General features: G+C 37.4%; 1 protein-coding gene across 3 annotated transcripts in view; it reads left to right on the plus strand.

Moving 5' to 3' along the window:
* Nucleotides 1-448: 448 nt before the first annotated feature.
* DPH6 (diphthamine biosynthesis 6) overlaps nt 449-14,109 on the plus strand; it is a 297,783-nt gene continuing 284,122 nt past the window's right edge. For 2 of the 3 annotated variants that reach the window (XM_089907393.1, XM_089907392.1), the window contains exons 1-2: nt 449-594; nt 3,818-3,912. In XM_089907393.1, the coding sequence (XP_089763519.1) occupies nt 554-594; nt 3,818-3,912 (136 nt within the window). In that variant the 5' untranslated portion in view covers nt 449-553. The remainder of the gene's footprint in view (nt 595-3,817; nt 3,913-14,109) is intronic. The other variant, XM_089907394.1, reaches the window with a different exon arrangement.

The raw sequence follows: 14,109 nt of genomic DNA on the forward strand, positions 1-14,109 counted from the left end.
TTGGTGATGAGCCTTAATCAGCTTCTAAGCTTCTTTATTACACAAAGGGCCCAAACCACAGGGAGCCTAGCAGTCCTAGGAGTGGCCCCAGAGGTAAGCTGGAAGCACTGAGGAGACAAAAGCTAAAAAACTAAAGGGTGCAGCTCTTTCTGGGGAAGGGGTGGGTGGCTGGCTGAGGAAGTAAAGACCAACTTGCTTTCCCTTTGCATGTCCACAAGTGTTTCAATGGGCGGCGTAAAGGACTTTGAACATTCTCCTACCCAAACAAATCCAGGGCTCCGAGCCCGAACTCGGCGACGCGGGCCTTGCCCTTCCCCAGGCAGCTTCAGTGCCCTCACTTAGGTGGTTAGGCCGCGCCTAAACAGCGTTCTTTTCCGAGCCGGGACCTCCGTGCCTCAGGGACTAGGCGCCAAGGTGGCGCGTACTCCTCGTCCAGGTGCCCCGTGGGCGGCCGCAGGGGCCGCAGCACCGGTCGCCTGACAGGCGGCGGAACGAACACCCGGGCGAGGACCTGCGTACGTCACGGAGGCGTCGGCCCGTGCCCGCCGCACGCATGCGCTCTGCGCCCAGCATGAGGGTCGCGGCTCTGATCAGGTAACCGCGCCGGTGCCGCCTTCCTCCTCCCTTCCTGCTTCCAGTCCCTTTCTGCTGAGTGGCGGGAGCTGCCGCCGCCGCCGCCGCCGAACTGACGGTGTCCCTGCAGAAGCCGTGTATCGGGGACTCGGCGGCTCCTCCCGGTAGCAGGAAGAGGCGGAGCCTTCGGGCTACTGCCCGGCTTGGCTGGTCCCCGGTCCCGGGCTGGCGCTCCTCGTTTCTCTCTGTCGCCGCCTCCCTGGTCTTCTGGGCCCCAAACTTGGGTTCAGATTGGTTTCACTTTAAAACTACTGATGTCTGGGTCTCACCGCCCGAGGGCTGGTTAAATTACTCCGACCCGACTCGGGGTCGGATTCTCAAAAACTGTAATGGGCTGTGAAGTTTGAGGGGCACTGCTTGACGCCACTTACTGAGTCTCTCCCACCCTTTTCTCTCATTTTTCATCCACTTTTATAGTTCCCTTCAGTCTTTCTGCCGGTCTTCCGGCCCTGCCTGGTTCCCTAGGTTGTTACCAGCCCCGCCCCCTCCCGCAAAAGACCACCTCTCCCTCGCCTGCCGTCCCATTAGTGACTGGACTGTTTATGGCATAGATGTGTTTTACTTTGGTGCTCAAGGATAGAGATGGAATTATCCTGTTTTATCTTAGATCCAGTTGCCATTGCTTTGAACACTCATGATTGCTTTTAGAAAAGTGACCTTACGGTAACACACTCCATATTCCAAAAGGAGTTTGAAATCTAATAACCCATCATGTTTTTAGGTGTCTAAATTAAGTCCTTTGACGACCAAAGATTGGTCAGCTTAAATGTCTCCATACTCAATCTGTAAACTGAAGCAAAAGGGAAAAAACAACAAAATGCAAAAGGGAGTTCAGACTACTTGAACATTTGTTTGATGAGTTTTGGATCTGTATAGAGTGAGATGAATAGAGGGCAACCATGCGAAGCCCATTGAAGATTTCATGAAAGTTTTTGTTCACTGACCTACGATATTAATACTGGCTGACAATAGTGTGACCTATTAAGGACTCGATATAACATCTTTTACTTCAATGCCATTGTTAGGATACTGGACTATAATGCCAAAATAATTTTTTTCCAATGAATTTCTTCTGTAAACAATGTGATTATTTGATCTAGATAAGTAAGAACAAAAAGCAGTCCAGGAAATGAGTAATTCATATGCACATGCAGTTTACCAAAGTTTAACCATTAAAGTGAGACACTAACTAAAGTCTCAGAAATGTTGAAGGGAAGGAGAGAAGAAGATTGGTATAATCCATTACACTAGATATTCTGTAATGTGCATATGTTACTTTTATAATAACCAAATTACTTTTAAAAAAGGCAATGTTGGAAAATCGTTGCTAAAATGTAAGATCTGTATAAATGTTGGAAGACATAAGTAGGAGTACAGAACATAATATGTACATACAAATATGAATGCATACATAATACATATATACATTTGTATGCATATACACTTGAATGTATTTGGATTTAAACTTAATACAGTGAATCTGCTTGCAATAAATATATTTAGTGTGTGCACTGAGATGGGATATGTGTGTGTGTTCTAGGGAATAAGTGAAACCAAGATTCTTACATTATCTTTAGACCATGAAGAGCATATTTTCCTAATACACAAAAGATTGCATCATTGAATTTTACAGTTGAATGACACCTTGAGGATTAGTTAGACCATTCTCTAATTTTATAATGAAGCATGTGAACCCAAGCATATTGAGTAACTTAGTTTGGTATTCCAGAATTGGGAACTGAAATTCTGATCTTGTGAAGGATGTCTTCCCTAACATATGCTGATGTACTTTGTGATGTTCTAAGAAGTGAGTAAGGTACTCAGCATTTTCCAAACCTAATTTGACCTTTAAAACCTTTTGTTCTTAGAGTATTTGTCGGACACTAGTGTTCCACAGAACACAATTTGGGAAATACTATTTTAAAATCATATTTGAAATCTTAGCATATTTTAAAATAAAAGGACAAGTTCTGATTGTGGATGTATACCCTTTAATCTTTAATATTCTAAATATTCTAAAGAATTAGATCATCTTGTCCTGGGGAAATAAAACAGGTTCAATAGGAGAAGTTGTGAAAGTGGTACTTGGGGGAAACATCAGAAGCTGAGGGGAGAGAGCATGATGTGTAACTTCACTTTGCCCCTTGCAATCTCCCTCCCCTTGAGAAGTTCTGGAATGACAGTTGTTACTGATCAGAATATGGTAGAGGCTGACAAATGCTGGGAACTAAAATAAAAGGCAAAAGGGCCAACTTCTAGGATAATCAGTCTCTTGGTTTCTTTGCTTATAAATAGGTCTAAACACTATCTGGGGGTACATTTGCAGATTTTAGCAGAGATTAGAATGAAGGGAAACAGGAATAAAACGAAGAGAGACAAAGATAAAAGAAAGGAAGAAACATGCAAGAGAGTACTAAACTGAAATAGTATAAAGGTTGCCATTCAACCTTGTTATAGATGAATGACTATTGGTCTTGAATAAGTGATTTGCTAGGTAGGTAGATTTGGTACCAGAATTTAGAATTTCCTGTCAATCTGTTTATTAGATTTATGACTCAGGCCTTGTCCTGCCATCATATGTAGTGATGGCTGAAAGAAGAAGTACTGATAGTACTGCTGTTTAACTTTATCGGTGTAATTCAGCATTTTGCTTTCAACCTCTACAGAATTTGAACCCACCAAGTACATCAAACTTTGTCATTTGATTGCATCTCAGATCTTTAATTTGATCCTTTAATTGGTGATGGTGACCGTTGTTAGAGTTCTTAAAGTGGAACAGAACATGGTTTTTTCTGCGTTCTCATAGAAAATTTCATCTGAGAAGTATATATAATAGTTTAACTGAAATGTAAAATTAAATCGTATTTTATTTGCAAAACACTTTATATTAAGCAAAGCCACTATCACAAACCAAAGAGTTGCCATTTTTTGTTTAGCATAGTCTTTGTTATAATGGCATATAATTTCATAAGCCCTTGTGAGTAGCAGCCTTAGATAATCAGATTCATTTGATCAGTTGTGTATGCTATGGAAATTACATGTGTTTTTTGCATTCTAATGTAAAATAGTCCCTCAAATATTCTGAAAAGCTGAAAAAATGTGTTCTATTTCTATAATGAGTCTATGTCAGGTAATGGTCAGTAACCTGATATTTGTCTCATCTATTTCTTTCTTTATTTTTTAGTGGTGGGAAGGACAGCTGTTATAATATGATGCAGTGCATTGCTGCTGGGCATCAGATTGTTGCTTTAGCAAATCTAAGACCACCTGAAAACCAAGGTAAGTGTATAACTATCAGAAAATTCTCTAAATGACTGAAACTCCAACCTCATAATCGCATTCTATTGTATGCAGTATGCAAACAATAAAAGGAACTCATATATCTTTAGCACTGGTTATCTGCTATGTTCTATGCTAAGTGTTTTCAATTACATATCCTTTACTCCTCGTAAGAACTCCTAGAAAGTTTTATTAGACAAAGATGCTGAAGCTTAGAGTTTTATAAATTTGTCCAAGGTGAAATAGCTAGGATAAACTTGCAGAGCTGAGACTTGAATCCTCTTACTTCAGAGTGCACTGCTGTTCCACTACAACACTTTTCCAAGTGTTGTTGGCAATGCACAGTTAAATAAGATACAGCTTCTTGGAGCTTGGGAAGTAAGACATATATTAATAAATGATAATATATGAATTTTGTTACTAAAAGCATCTAGTTTAGCCACCTTAGATGTAAGCTAAATGTGTGAGACTTGAGAGAGCCGTAGAGCAATGTATTTCTACTTTTTATTTGTCTGTGGTAATAAGGACATCTACAAATAACCCATAGACCTTATTTTAGCTACTTTTTTTGGTTTTTCTCCAATGAAATTTCCCCATTTAGAACTGTTTTTTTCTCTGTGTCCATGTCAGTGTCCAGATTTCCTCTTTTAATAAGGACACCAATCATACTGGGTAAAGGCCTTACCCTAATGACCTCATCTTAACTAATTACATCTGCAATGACCCTATTCCCAAGTAAGGTCACATTTTGAGGTATTAGATGTTAGAACTTTAACACAAGAATTTGGGAGTGACACAATTCAAACAGCAACAATATGTTTTTTTAATTGAGATATAATTGATGTATAACACTGTATTCGTTTTAGGTGTATAACATAATGATTTGGTGTATATATATATATATATATATATATATGTATATAGTGAAATGATTACCACAATAAGCTTACTTAACATCCATCACCACACATAATTATAATTTTTTTTCCCAATCAGACTTTTTAAAAAAGAAAAATATTCACTGATTTGCTTTTTATACTCTTTTATTATACTCATACAACCATAGATATGAACTGCTAAAATGTAATAGGGCGAGATTAACACTTGTCTAACTCTATTACTACTTTTATAAGATCTTTTTATCATCCCCTTTACTCAACTTCTTTCAAGATTCCATGCTTTTGCTCTACTATTATTTTAGGATGAATTATTAGTGAAAACCCTAATTATAGTTCCTGGCATGAAGTAGGCACCCACTAAATTTAGTTGAATCTGGATTTAGCACTAAATATTTCCTTCCTCCCTCCCTCCCTCCCTTCTTCCTTCCTTCCTTCCTTCCTTCCTTCCTTCCTTCCTTCCTTCCTTCCTTCCTTCCTTCCTTCCTTCCTTCCTCAGTGCTGCCAGTATATTGAATTTTTGTTTTTATATCATTTTACAGTTGTTTCCTATTTATTTTGTCTTTTTCTTTTTTTTTTCTTTATGCCCAAATAGGTTGTTTGTAAGCTTCTTGAGAGGAGAGGTCATAACTTTTGTGTTCCTTTAATTGTTCCTCAGCACTTGGGACAGCTCTGTGCCTCTGATAAGCATTCACTCAAGGTTTATTGATGGACAAATGAATAATGAACTAACTAGAATTAGCTCTGCAAGAGCGAGCAGTTATTTCAGTCAGATATTTGCATTTTCTTTCCTTCTCTGATTAAGACCCAAGTAATGCTGGAAGTGAAGTGGGGAAGATAGAGATTAGAAATATTTTATAGGAAGAAATAGAACAGGTCCTGTGGAGGTCCTGTAGAGGGTCAGGGATAAACATACACTTTAGGATTTTGTACTGGGCTTCTGATGATTAATGATAATAGCTTTTTCAATGTGATATGTTTAGAAAATAACCTCCTATTTCTGACTTTAAATAATGAAGAGAAAATTCTTTGACTAAGGGTGAGTGGGAACTACACTATAACTTCTATATTATAAAAGAAGAAGCAGAATTTCCTTGCAGGTTGTGTTCTGTTACCAAAGGAAAGAATTTTCTTATCCCTTGTGGCCAGTCAGGCAAGTGAGTTTTTTAAGCTTTCTATCTTTAGAGATGTTGCTATTTAAAAAGCAGATTGTATTATATAATATATAATACGTACATGATATAATTTCATTCCCTGGAGTTTCTATCTTCAGCTTTTCTATATGAATTAGTACAGTTACCTTGTACTGAATCATTAACGTACAGAGCTTCCTTTACTTACAGTATGGTTATGTTGAAATACATAAGTTAAAAATATCCTGTCAAAAATTCATTTAATACACCTAACCTACTGATCATCATAGCTTAGTCTAGCCTACCTTAACTGTGCTTAGAACTACCACTGGGCAAAATCATCTAACACAAAGCGTATTTTATAATCAAGTGTTGAATATCTTATGTAGTTTATTGAATTCTGTAGTGTGTGGAAGTGAAAAACAGAATGGTTGTATGGGTACAGAATGGTTCTAAGTGTATTGGTTGTTAACCCTTGTGATCGTGTGACTGACTGGGGGCTGTGGCTCTCTGCTGGGCATCACACAGGGTATCGACCACATATCACTAGCCTGGGAAAAGATGAGAATTCAAAAGTCGAAGTACAGTTTTTACTGAATGCGTATAGCTTTTGTACCATCATAAAGTTGAAAAATCCTACATTTAACCATTTAACCAAAAATCTTAACCTTAACCAAGTTAAGGACTGTCTTTATAACCTTCCATGTGCTCGGGGTTCACTAGCAGAGTGGTAAGATGACACGCAAAGTATATCTTTAAATTACGCCTCATGTGGAATGGAGCTATTTATTTAGAATATTGTTAGTGAGAAAAAATTTAGTAGTAAATGGAATCGGAATATTACAAAGTAAAAGCTGGAAAAAATCAGCTGCAACTCTCATTGTAATGGAAGAGAATAGATGGCTGTGGGTTGGTAGATGGAGAGGGTTTAGCTAATCGTGATTTAAAGTCAGCAGGAAGTTGGTGATTATTGAATGAATCATTGACTTTTTCCCCCAACCATGTAAAAGGAATCTTAATGAGGAATGACTGGTAGAGATGACTCCAGTACAAAGTTGGTTAAAGTAAATTCACAGCACTGAGTTTTCAGTGGGTAGTCTGGAAAAGACTTTATCCCAATCAATGGGGATAAATGTGAACTTGTCATAAAATTCACAAAGCCATCTCTTTAAATTTGTAGTAGGAACTTTTGTGGCTTATTAATTGAGGTGCTTCAGTCAACAGTGGAGCCTTTTGGTTTTATTTGCTCTCATACCATTGTTGCTATGTAGCTTCCATTAATAAAAGTTACATTGTGGTTGGGACTAAATGGAGCCTTAAAGGAAAATTGTCTTCTAGGTTTTTGAAGTCAGTAAAGTGTTTTAATTATTAGGCCAACATCAGGAAGTTTCTTGCTAAGTAGCTCAAAGTTATTTAAATATATTAATTCGACTGTATTAATTGCCTTTAAAACGAATACATTTAAAGATCTAGTTTAAACTTGAGATGAAGGTAATCTGAAAGGTTTTTAGGTAACTTTGGCTATATCTCTTCTTCCTACTGGGACCAGGACTAGACAGATTTATAATAATAATGTGAGTACATGGAAACCATTCTGTTCTGTGGGTTCAGAAATCTAGTGAGCCAAAATCTGATAGCATATGATGGCAGTTTTGATTATTGAAGGGCCCTTACAATATCATTTTTCATGCCTTTTGATAGAATTCTTTCACATTCAGTGGAAATCCTAGACCTGCTTGGAATATATGCATGTAGAAACATATATGTCAAACATTGTTTTGTAACTTCTTGAAAACGTAATAATGTATTGTGAACATTTTCCCTGTCATTAAGTAGTATTCTACCATAGCATTTTCTAGATATTGTCTTTGGAACACAAATACCCTATGAAAATATAAGTGTTCTGTGGATAGGTAACTTTGAGAGATAATTCATACACTCTCCCCTTGTTAGAGCACCTTAAAGCAGATTAGCCTAGGAAGAACTGCAGTTAAAACACCTGTTTAATATGGTTTATCCTCATTTTTTATAAATTGATTTGACCACAGAGTCCTCTTTTTCATCCAATACCTATTAATATCTCACGGAATTTCTATTCTGCAGAACATACTTTAGAAAATACTCCTCTTCAAAACTATATTAATGGCTGCATAGTATTTTATTATGTGAATATACTATAATTTTAATCTGTTATAAACAATGCTGTGATGAACATCTTTGCAAATAATCTTTGTGTATATTCATGATTCTTTTTTCTAAAAAAAAGAGTGTTAAGAAATCAGAAAGCATATTCCAATATATTTCTAAGCTTATTTATATCACCAAAAAGTCTGATGTGACTCATCTGTTTTGAATATTTTACTCATATTGATATTTTTGGAATCTTGTGACAACCAGTGATTGTGTTACTTATTAGCTTAAGTTATGTTTCTATACACATTTGTAACTGCTCTAACGATACTGAATTTATATATGTTTATATGTTTTATTGAAGTAAGAATATAGAATATATCAAGAGCATCTAAATCTTTTTCTTACAAATATTTGTCACTTATTAACTAAGTATGGTTTTTTTTTACATCTTTATTGGAGTATAATTGCTTTACAATGGTGTGTTAGTTTCTGCTTTATAACAAAGTGAATCAGTTATACATATACATATGTTCCCATATCTCTTCCCTCTTACATCTCCCTCCCTCCAACCCTCCTTATCCTACCTCTCTAGGTGGTCACAAAGCACTGAGCTGATCTCCCTGTGCTATGCGGCTGCTTCCCACTAGCTATCTATTTTACATCTGGTAGGGTATATATATCCATGCCACTCTCTCACTTTGTCACAGCTTACCCTTCCCCCTCCCCATATCCTCAAGTCCATTCTCTAGTAGGTCTGTGTTTTTATTCCCGTCTTACCCCTAGGTTCTTCATGACATTTTTTTTTTCTTAGATTCCATATATGTGTGTTAGCATACGGTACTTGTCTTTCTCTTTCTGACTTACTTTGCTCTGTATGACAGACTCTAAGTCCATCCACCTCACTACAAATAACTCGATTTTGTTTCTTTTTAAGGCTCAGTAATATTCCGTTGTATATATGTGCCATATCTTCTTTATCCATTAATCCGATGATGGACACGTAGGTTGTTTCCATCTCTTGGCTGTTGTAAATAGAGCTGCAGTGAACATTTTGGTACATGACTCTTTTTGAATTATGGTTTTCTCAGGGTATATACCCAGTAGTGGGATTGCTGGGTCATATGGTAGTTCTATTTGTAGTTTTTTAAGGAATCTCCATACTGTTCTCCACAGTGGCTGAACCAATTCACATTCCCACCAGCAGTGCAAGAGTGTTCCCTTTTCTCACACCCTCTCCAGCATTTATTGTTTCTAGATTTTTTGATGGTGGCCATTCTGACTGGTGTGAGATGATATCTCATTGTAGTTTTGATTTGCATTTCTCTAATGATTAATGATGTTGAGCATTCTTTCATGTGTTTGTTGGCAAGCTGTATATCTTCTTTGGAGAAATGTCTATTTAGGTCTCCTGCCCATTTTTGGATTGGGTTGTTTGTTCTATTGTTATTGAGCTGCATGAGCTGCTTGTAAATCTTGGAGGTTAATCCTTTGTCAGTTGCTTCATTTGCAAATATTTTTTCCCATTCTGAGGGTTGTCTTTTAGTCTTCTTTATGGTTTCTTTGCTGTGCAAAAGCTTTGAAGTTTCATTAGGTGCCATTTGTTTATTTTTGTTTTTATTTCCATTTCTCTAGGAGGTGGGTCAAAAAGGATCTTGCTGTGATTTATGTCATAGAAGGTTCTGCCTATGTTTTCCTCTAAGAGTTTGATAGTTTCTGGCCGTACAGTTAGGTCTTTAATCCATTTATTTATTTTTGTGTATGGTGTATGGTGTTAGGGAGTGTTCTAATCTCATTCTTTTACATGTACCTGTCCAGTTTTCCCAGCACCACTTATTGAAGAGGCTGTCCTTTCTCCACTGTACATTCCTGCCTCCTTTATCTAAGATGAGGTGACCATATGTGCATGGGTTTATCTCTGGGCTTTCTATCCTTTTCCATTGATCTATCTCTCTGTTTTTGTGCCAGTACCATACTGTCTTGACTACTGTGGCTTTGTAGTATAGTCTGAAGTCAGGAAGCCTGATTCCTCCAGCTCCGTTTTTCGTTCTCAAGATTGGTTTGGCTGTTCAGGGTCTTTTGTGTTTCCATACAAATTGTGAAATTTTTTGTTCCAGTTCTGTGAAAAATACCAGTGGTAGTTTGATAGGGATTGCACTGAATCTGTAGATTGCTTTGGGTAGTAGAGTCATTTTCACAATGTTGATTCTTCCAATCCAAGGACATGGTATATCTCTCCATTTATTTGTATCATCTTTAATTTCTTTCATCAGTGTCTTATAATTTTCTGCATACAGGTCTTTTGCCTCCTTAGGTAGGTTTATTCCTAGATATTTTATTCTTTTTGTTGCAATGGTAAATGGGAGTGTTTTCTTGATTTCACTTTCAGATTTTTCATCATTAGTGTATAGGAATGCCAGAGATTTCTGTGCATTAATTTTGTATCCTGCTACTTTACCAAATTCATTGATTAGCTCTAGTAGTTTTCTGGTAGCATCTTTAGGATTCTCTATGTATAGTATCATGTCACCTGCAAACAGTGACAGCTTTACTTCTTCTTTTCCAATTTGGATTCCTTTTATTTCCTTTTCTCCTCTGATTGCTGTGGCTAAAACTTCCAAAACTATGTTGAATAAGAGTGGTGAGAGTGGGCAACCTTGTCTTGTTCCTGATCTTAGTGGAAATGCTTTCAATTTTTTACCATTGAGGACGATGTTGGCTGTGGGTTTGTGATATATGGCCTTTATTATGTTGAGGAAAGTTCCCTCTATGCCTACTTTCTGCAGGGTTTTTATCATAAATGGGTTTTGAATTTTGTCGAAAGTTTTCTCTGCATCTATTGAGATGATCATATGCTTTTTCTCCTTCAATTTGTTAATATGGTGTATCACGTTGATTGATATGCGTATATTGAAGAATCCTTGCATTCCTGGAATAAACCCCACTTAATCATGGTGTATGATTTGTTTAGTTTGCTGTTGGATTCTGTTTGCTAATATTTTGTTGAGGATTTTTGCATCTATGTTCATCAGTGATATTGGCCTGTAGTTTTCTTTCTTTGGGACATCCTTGTCTGGTTTTGGTATCAGGGTGATGGTGGCCTCGTAGAATGAGTTTGGGAGTGTTCCTCCCTCTGCTGTATTTTCGAAGAGTTTGAGAAGGATGTTAGCTCTTCTCTAAATGTTTGATAGAATTCGCCTGTGAAGCCATCTGGCCTTGGGCTTTTGTTTTTTGGAAGATTTTTAATCACAGTTTCAGTACTTGTGATTGGTCTGTTCATATTTTCTATTTTTTCCTGATTCACTCTTGGCAGGTTGTGCATTTCTAAGAATTTGTCCATTTCTTTCAGGTTGTCTATTATATTGGCATAGACTTGCCTGTAGTAATCTCTCATGATCTTTTGTATTTGTGCAGTGTCAGTTGTTACTTCTCCTTTTTCATTTCTAATTCTATTGATTTGAGTCTTCTCCGTTTTTTGTTTTTTTTTTTGCAGTACACCGGCCTCTCACTGTTGTGGCCTCTCCCACTGTGGAGCACAGGCTCCGGACGCGCGGGCTTAGCGGCATGACTCACGGGCCCAGCTGCTCTGTGGCATGTGGGATCTTCCCGGCCCGGGGCACAAACCCACGTCCCCTGCATCAGCAGGTGGACTCTCAACCACTGCGCCACCAGGGAAGCCCCTCCCTTTTTTTCTTGATGAGTCTGGCTAATGGTTTATCAATTTTGGTTATCTTCTCAAAGAACCAGCTTTTAGTTTTGTTGATCTTTGCTATTGTTTCCTTCATTTCTTTTTCATTTATTTCTGATCTGATCTTTATGATTTCTTTCCTTCTGCTAACTTTGGGGTTTTTTTGTTCTTCTTTCTCTAATTGCTTTAGGTGCAAGGTTAGGTTGTTTATTCGAGGTGTTTCCTGTTTCTTAAGGTAGGACTGTATTGCTATAAACTTCCCTCTTAGAACTGCTTTTGCTGCATCCCATAGGTTTTGGGTTGTCGTGTCTCCATTGTCATTTTTTTCTAGGTACTTTTTGTTTTCCTCTTTGATTTCTTCAGTGATCAGTTCGTTATTAAGTAGTTTATTGTTTAGCCTCCATGTGTTTGTATTTTTTACAGATCTTTTCCTGTAATATCTAGTCTCATAGCATTGTGGTCGGAAAAGATACTTGATACAATTTCAATTTTCTTAAATTTACCAAGGCTTGATATGTGACCCAAAATATGATCTATCTTGGAGAATGTTCCATGAGCACTTGAGAAAAATGTGTATTCTGTTGTTTTTGGATGGAATGTCCTATAAATATCAATTAAGTCAATCTTGTTTAATGTATCATTTAAAGCTTGTGTTTCCTTATTTATTTTCATTTTGGGTGATCTGTGCATTTGTGAAAGTGGGGTGTTAAAGTCCCCTACTATGAATGTGTGACTGTGGATTTCCCCTTTTATGGCTGTTAGTATTTGCCTTATGTATTGAGGTGCTCCTATGTTGGGTGCATAAATATTTACAATTGTTATATCTTCTTCTTGGATCGATCCCTTGATCATTATGTAGTGTCCTTCTTTGTCTCTTGTAATAGTCTTTATTTTAAAGTCTATTTTGTCTGATATGAGAATTGCTACTCCAGCTTTCTTTTGGTTTCCATTTGCATGGAATATCTTTTTCCATCCCCTTACTTTCAGTCTGTATGTGTCTCTAGGTCTGAAGTGGGTCTCTTGTAGACAGCGTATATATGGGTCTTGTTTTTGTATCCATTCAGCCAGTCTGTGTCTTTTGGTGGGAGCATTTAATCCATTTAAAATTAAGGTAATTATCGATATGTATGTTCCTATACCCATTTTCTTAATTGTTTGGGGTTCATTATTGTAGGTCTTTTCCTTCTCTTGTGTTTCTTGCCTAGAGAAGTTGCTTTAGCATTTTTTTGTAAAGCTGGTTTGGTGGTGCTGAACTCTCTCAGCTTTTGCTTGTCTGTAAAGGTTTAAATTTCTTCATCAAATCTGAATGAGATCCTTGCTGGGTAGAGTAATCTTGGTTGTAGGTTTTTCTCCTTCATTACTTTAAATATGTCCTGCCACTCCCTTCTGGCTTGCAGAGTTTCTGCTGAAAGATCAGCTGTTAACCTTATGGGGATTCCCTTGTGTGTTATTTGTTGTTTTTCCCTTGCTGCTTTTAATATGCTTTCTTTGTATTTAATTTTTGACAGTTTGATTAATATGTGTCTTGGTGTGTTTCTCCTTGGATTTATCCTGTATGGGACTCTCTGTGCTTCCTGGACTTGATTAACTATTTCCTTTCCCATATTAGGGAAGTTTTCAACTATAATCTCTTCAAATATTTTCTCAGTCCCTTTCTTTTTCTCTTCTTCTTCTGGAACCCCTATAATTCGAATGTTGGTGCTTTTAATGTTGTCCCAGAGGTCTCTGAGACTGTACTCAGTTCTTTTCATTCTTTTTTTTTTATTCTTTATTCTGCTCTGCAATAGTTATTTCCACTATGTTATCTTCCAGGTCACTTATCATTTCTTCTGCCTCAGTTATTCTGCTATTGATCCCATCTAGAGTATTTTTAATTTCATTTATTGTGTTGTTCATCATTGTTTGTTTCATCTTTAGTTCTTCTAGGTCCTTGTTAAATGTTTCTTGCATTTTCTCTATTCTATTTCCAAGATTTTGGATCATCTTTACTATCATTATTCTGAATTCTTTTTCAGGTAGACTGCCTATTTCCTCTTCATTTGTTAGGTCTGGTGGGTTTTCGTCTTGCTCCTTCATCTGCTGTGTGTTTTTCTGTCTTCTCATTTTGCTTATCTTACTGTGTTTCGGGTCTCTTTTTTGCAGGCTGCAGGTTCATAGTTCCCTTTGTTTTTGGTGTCTGTCCCCAGTGGCTAAAGTTGGTTCAGTGGGTTATGTACGCTTCCTGGTGGAGGGGACTAGTGCCTGTGTTCTGGTGGATGAGGCTGGATCTTGTCTTTCTGTTGGGGAGGTCCACGTCTGGTGATGTGTTTTGGGGTGTCTGTGGACTTACTATGATTTTAGGCAGCCTCTC

This window comes from Delphinapterus leucas, chromosome 2 (assembly GCF_059928025.1).
Source record: "Delphinapterus leucas isolate spDelLeu-1000000601 "Yukka" chromosome 2, BTC_Dleu_Yukka2, whole genome shotgun sequence".
In the NCBI taxonomy this organism is placed as follows: Eukaryota; Metazoa; Chordata; class Mammalia; order Artiodactyla; family Monodontidae; genus Delphinapterus; species Delphinapterus leucas.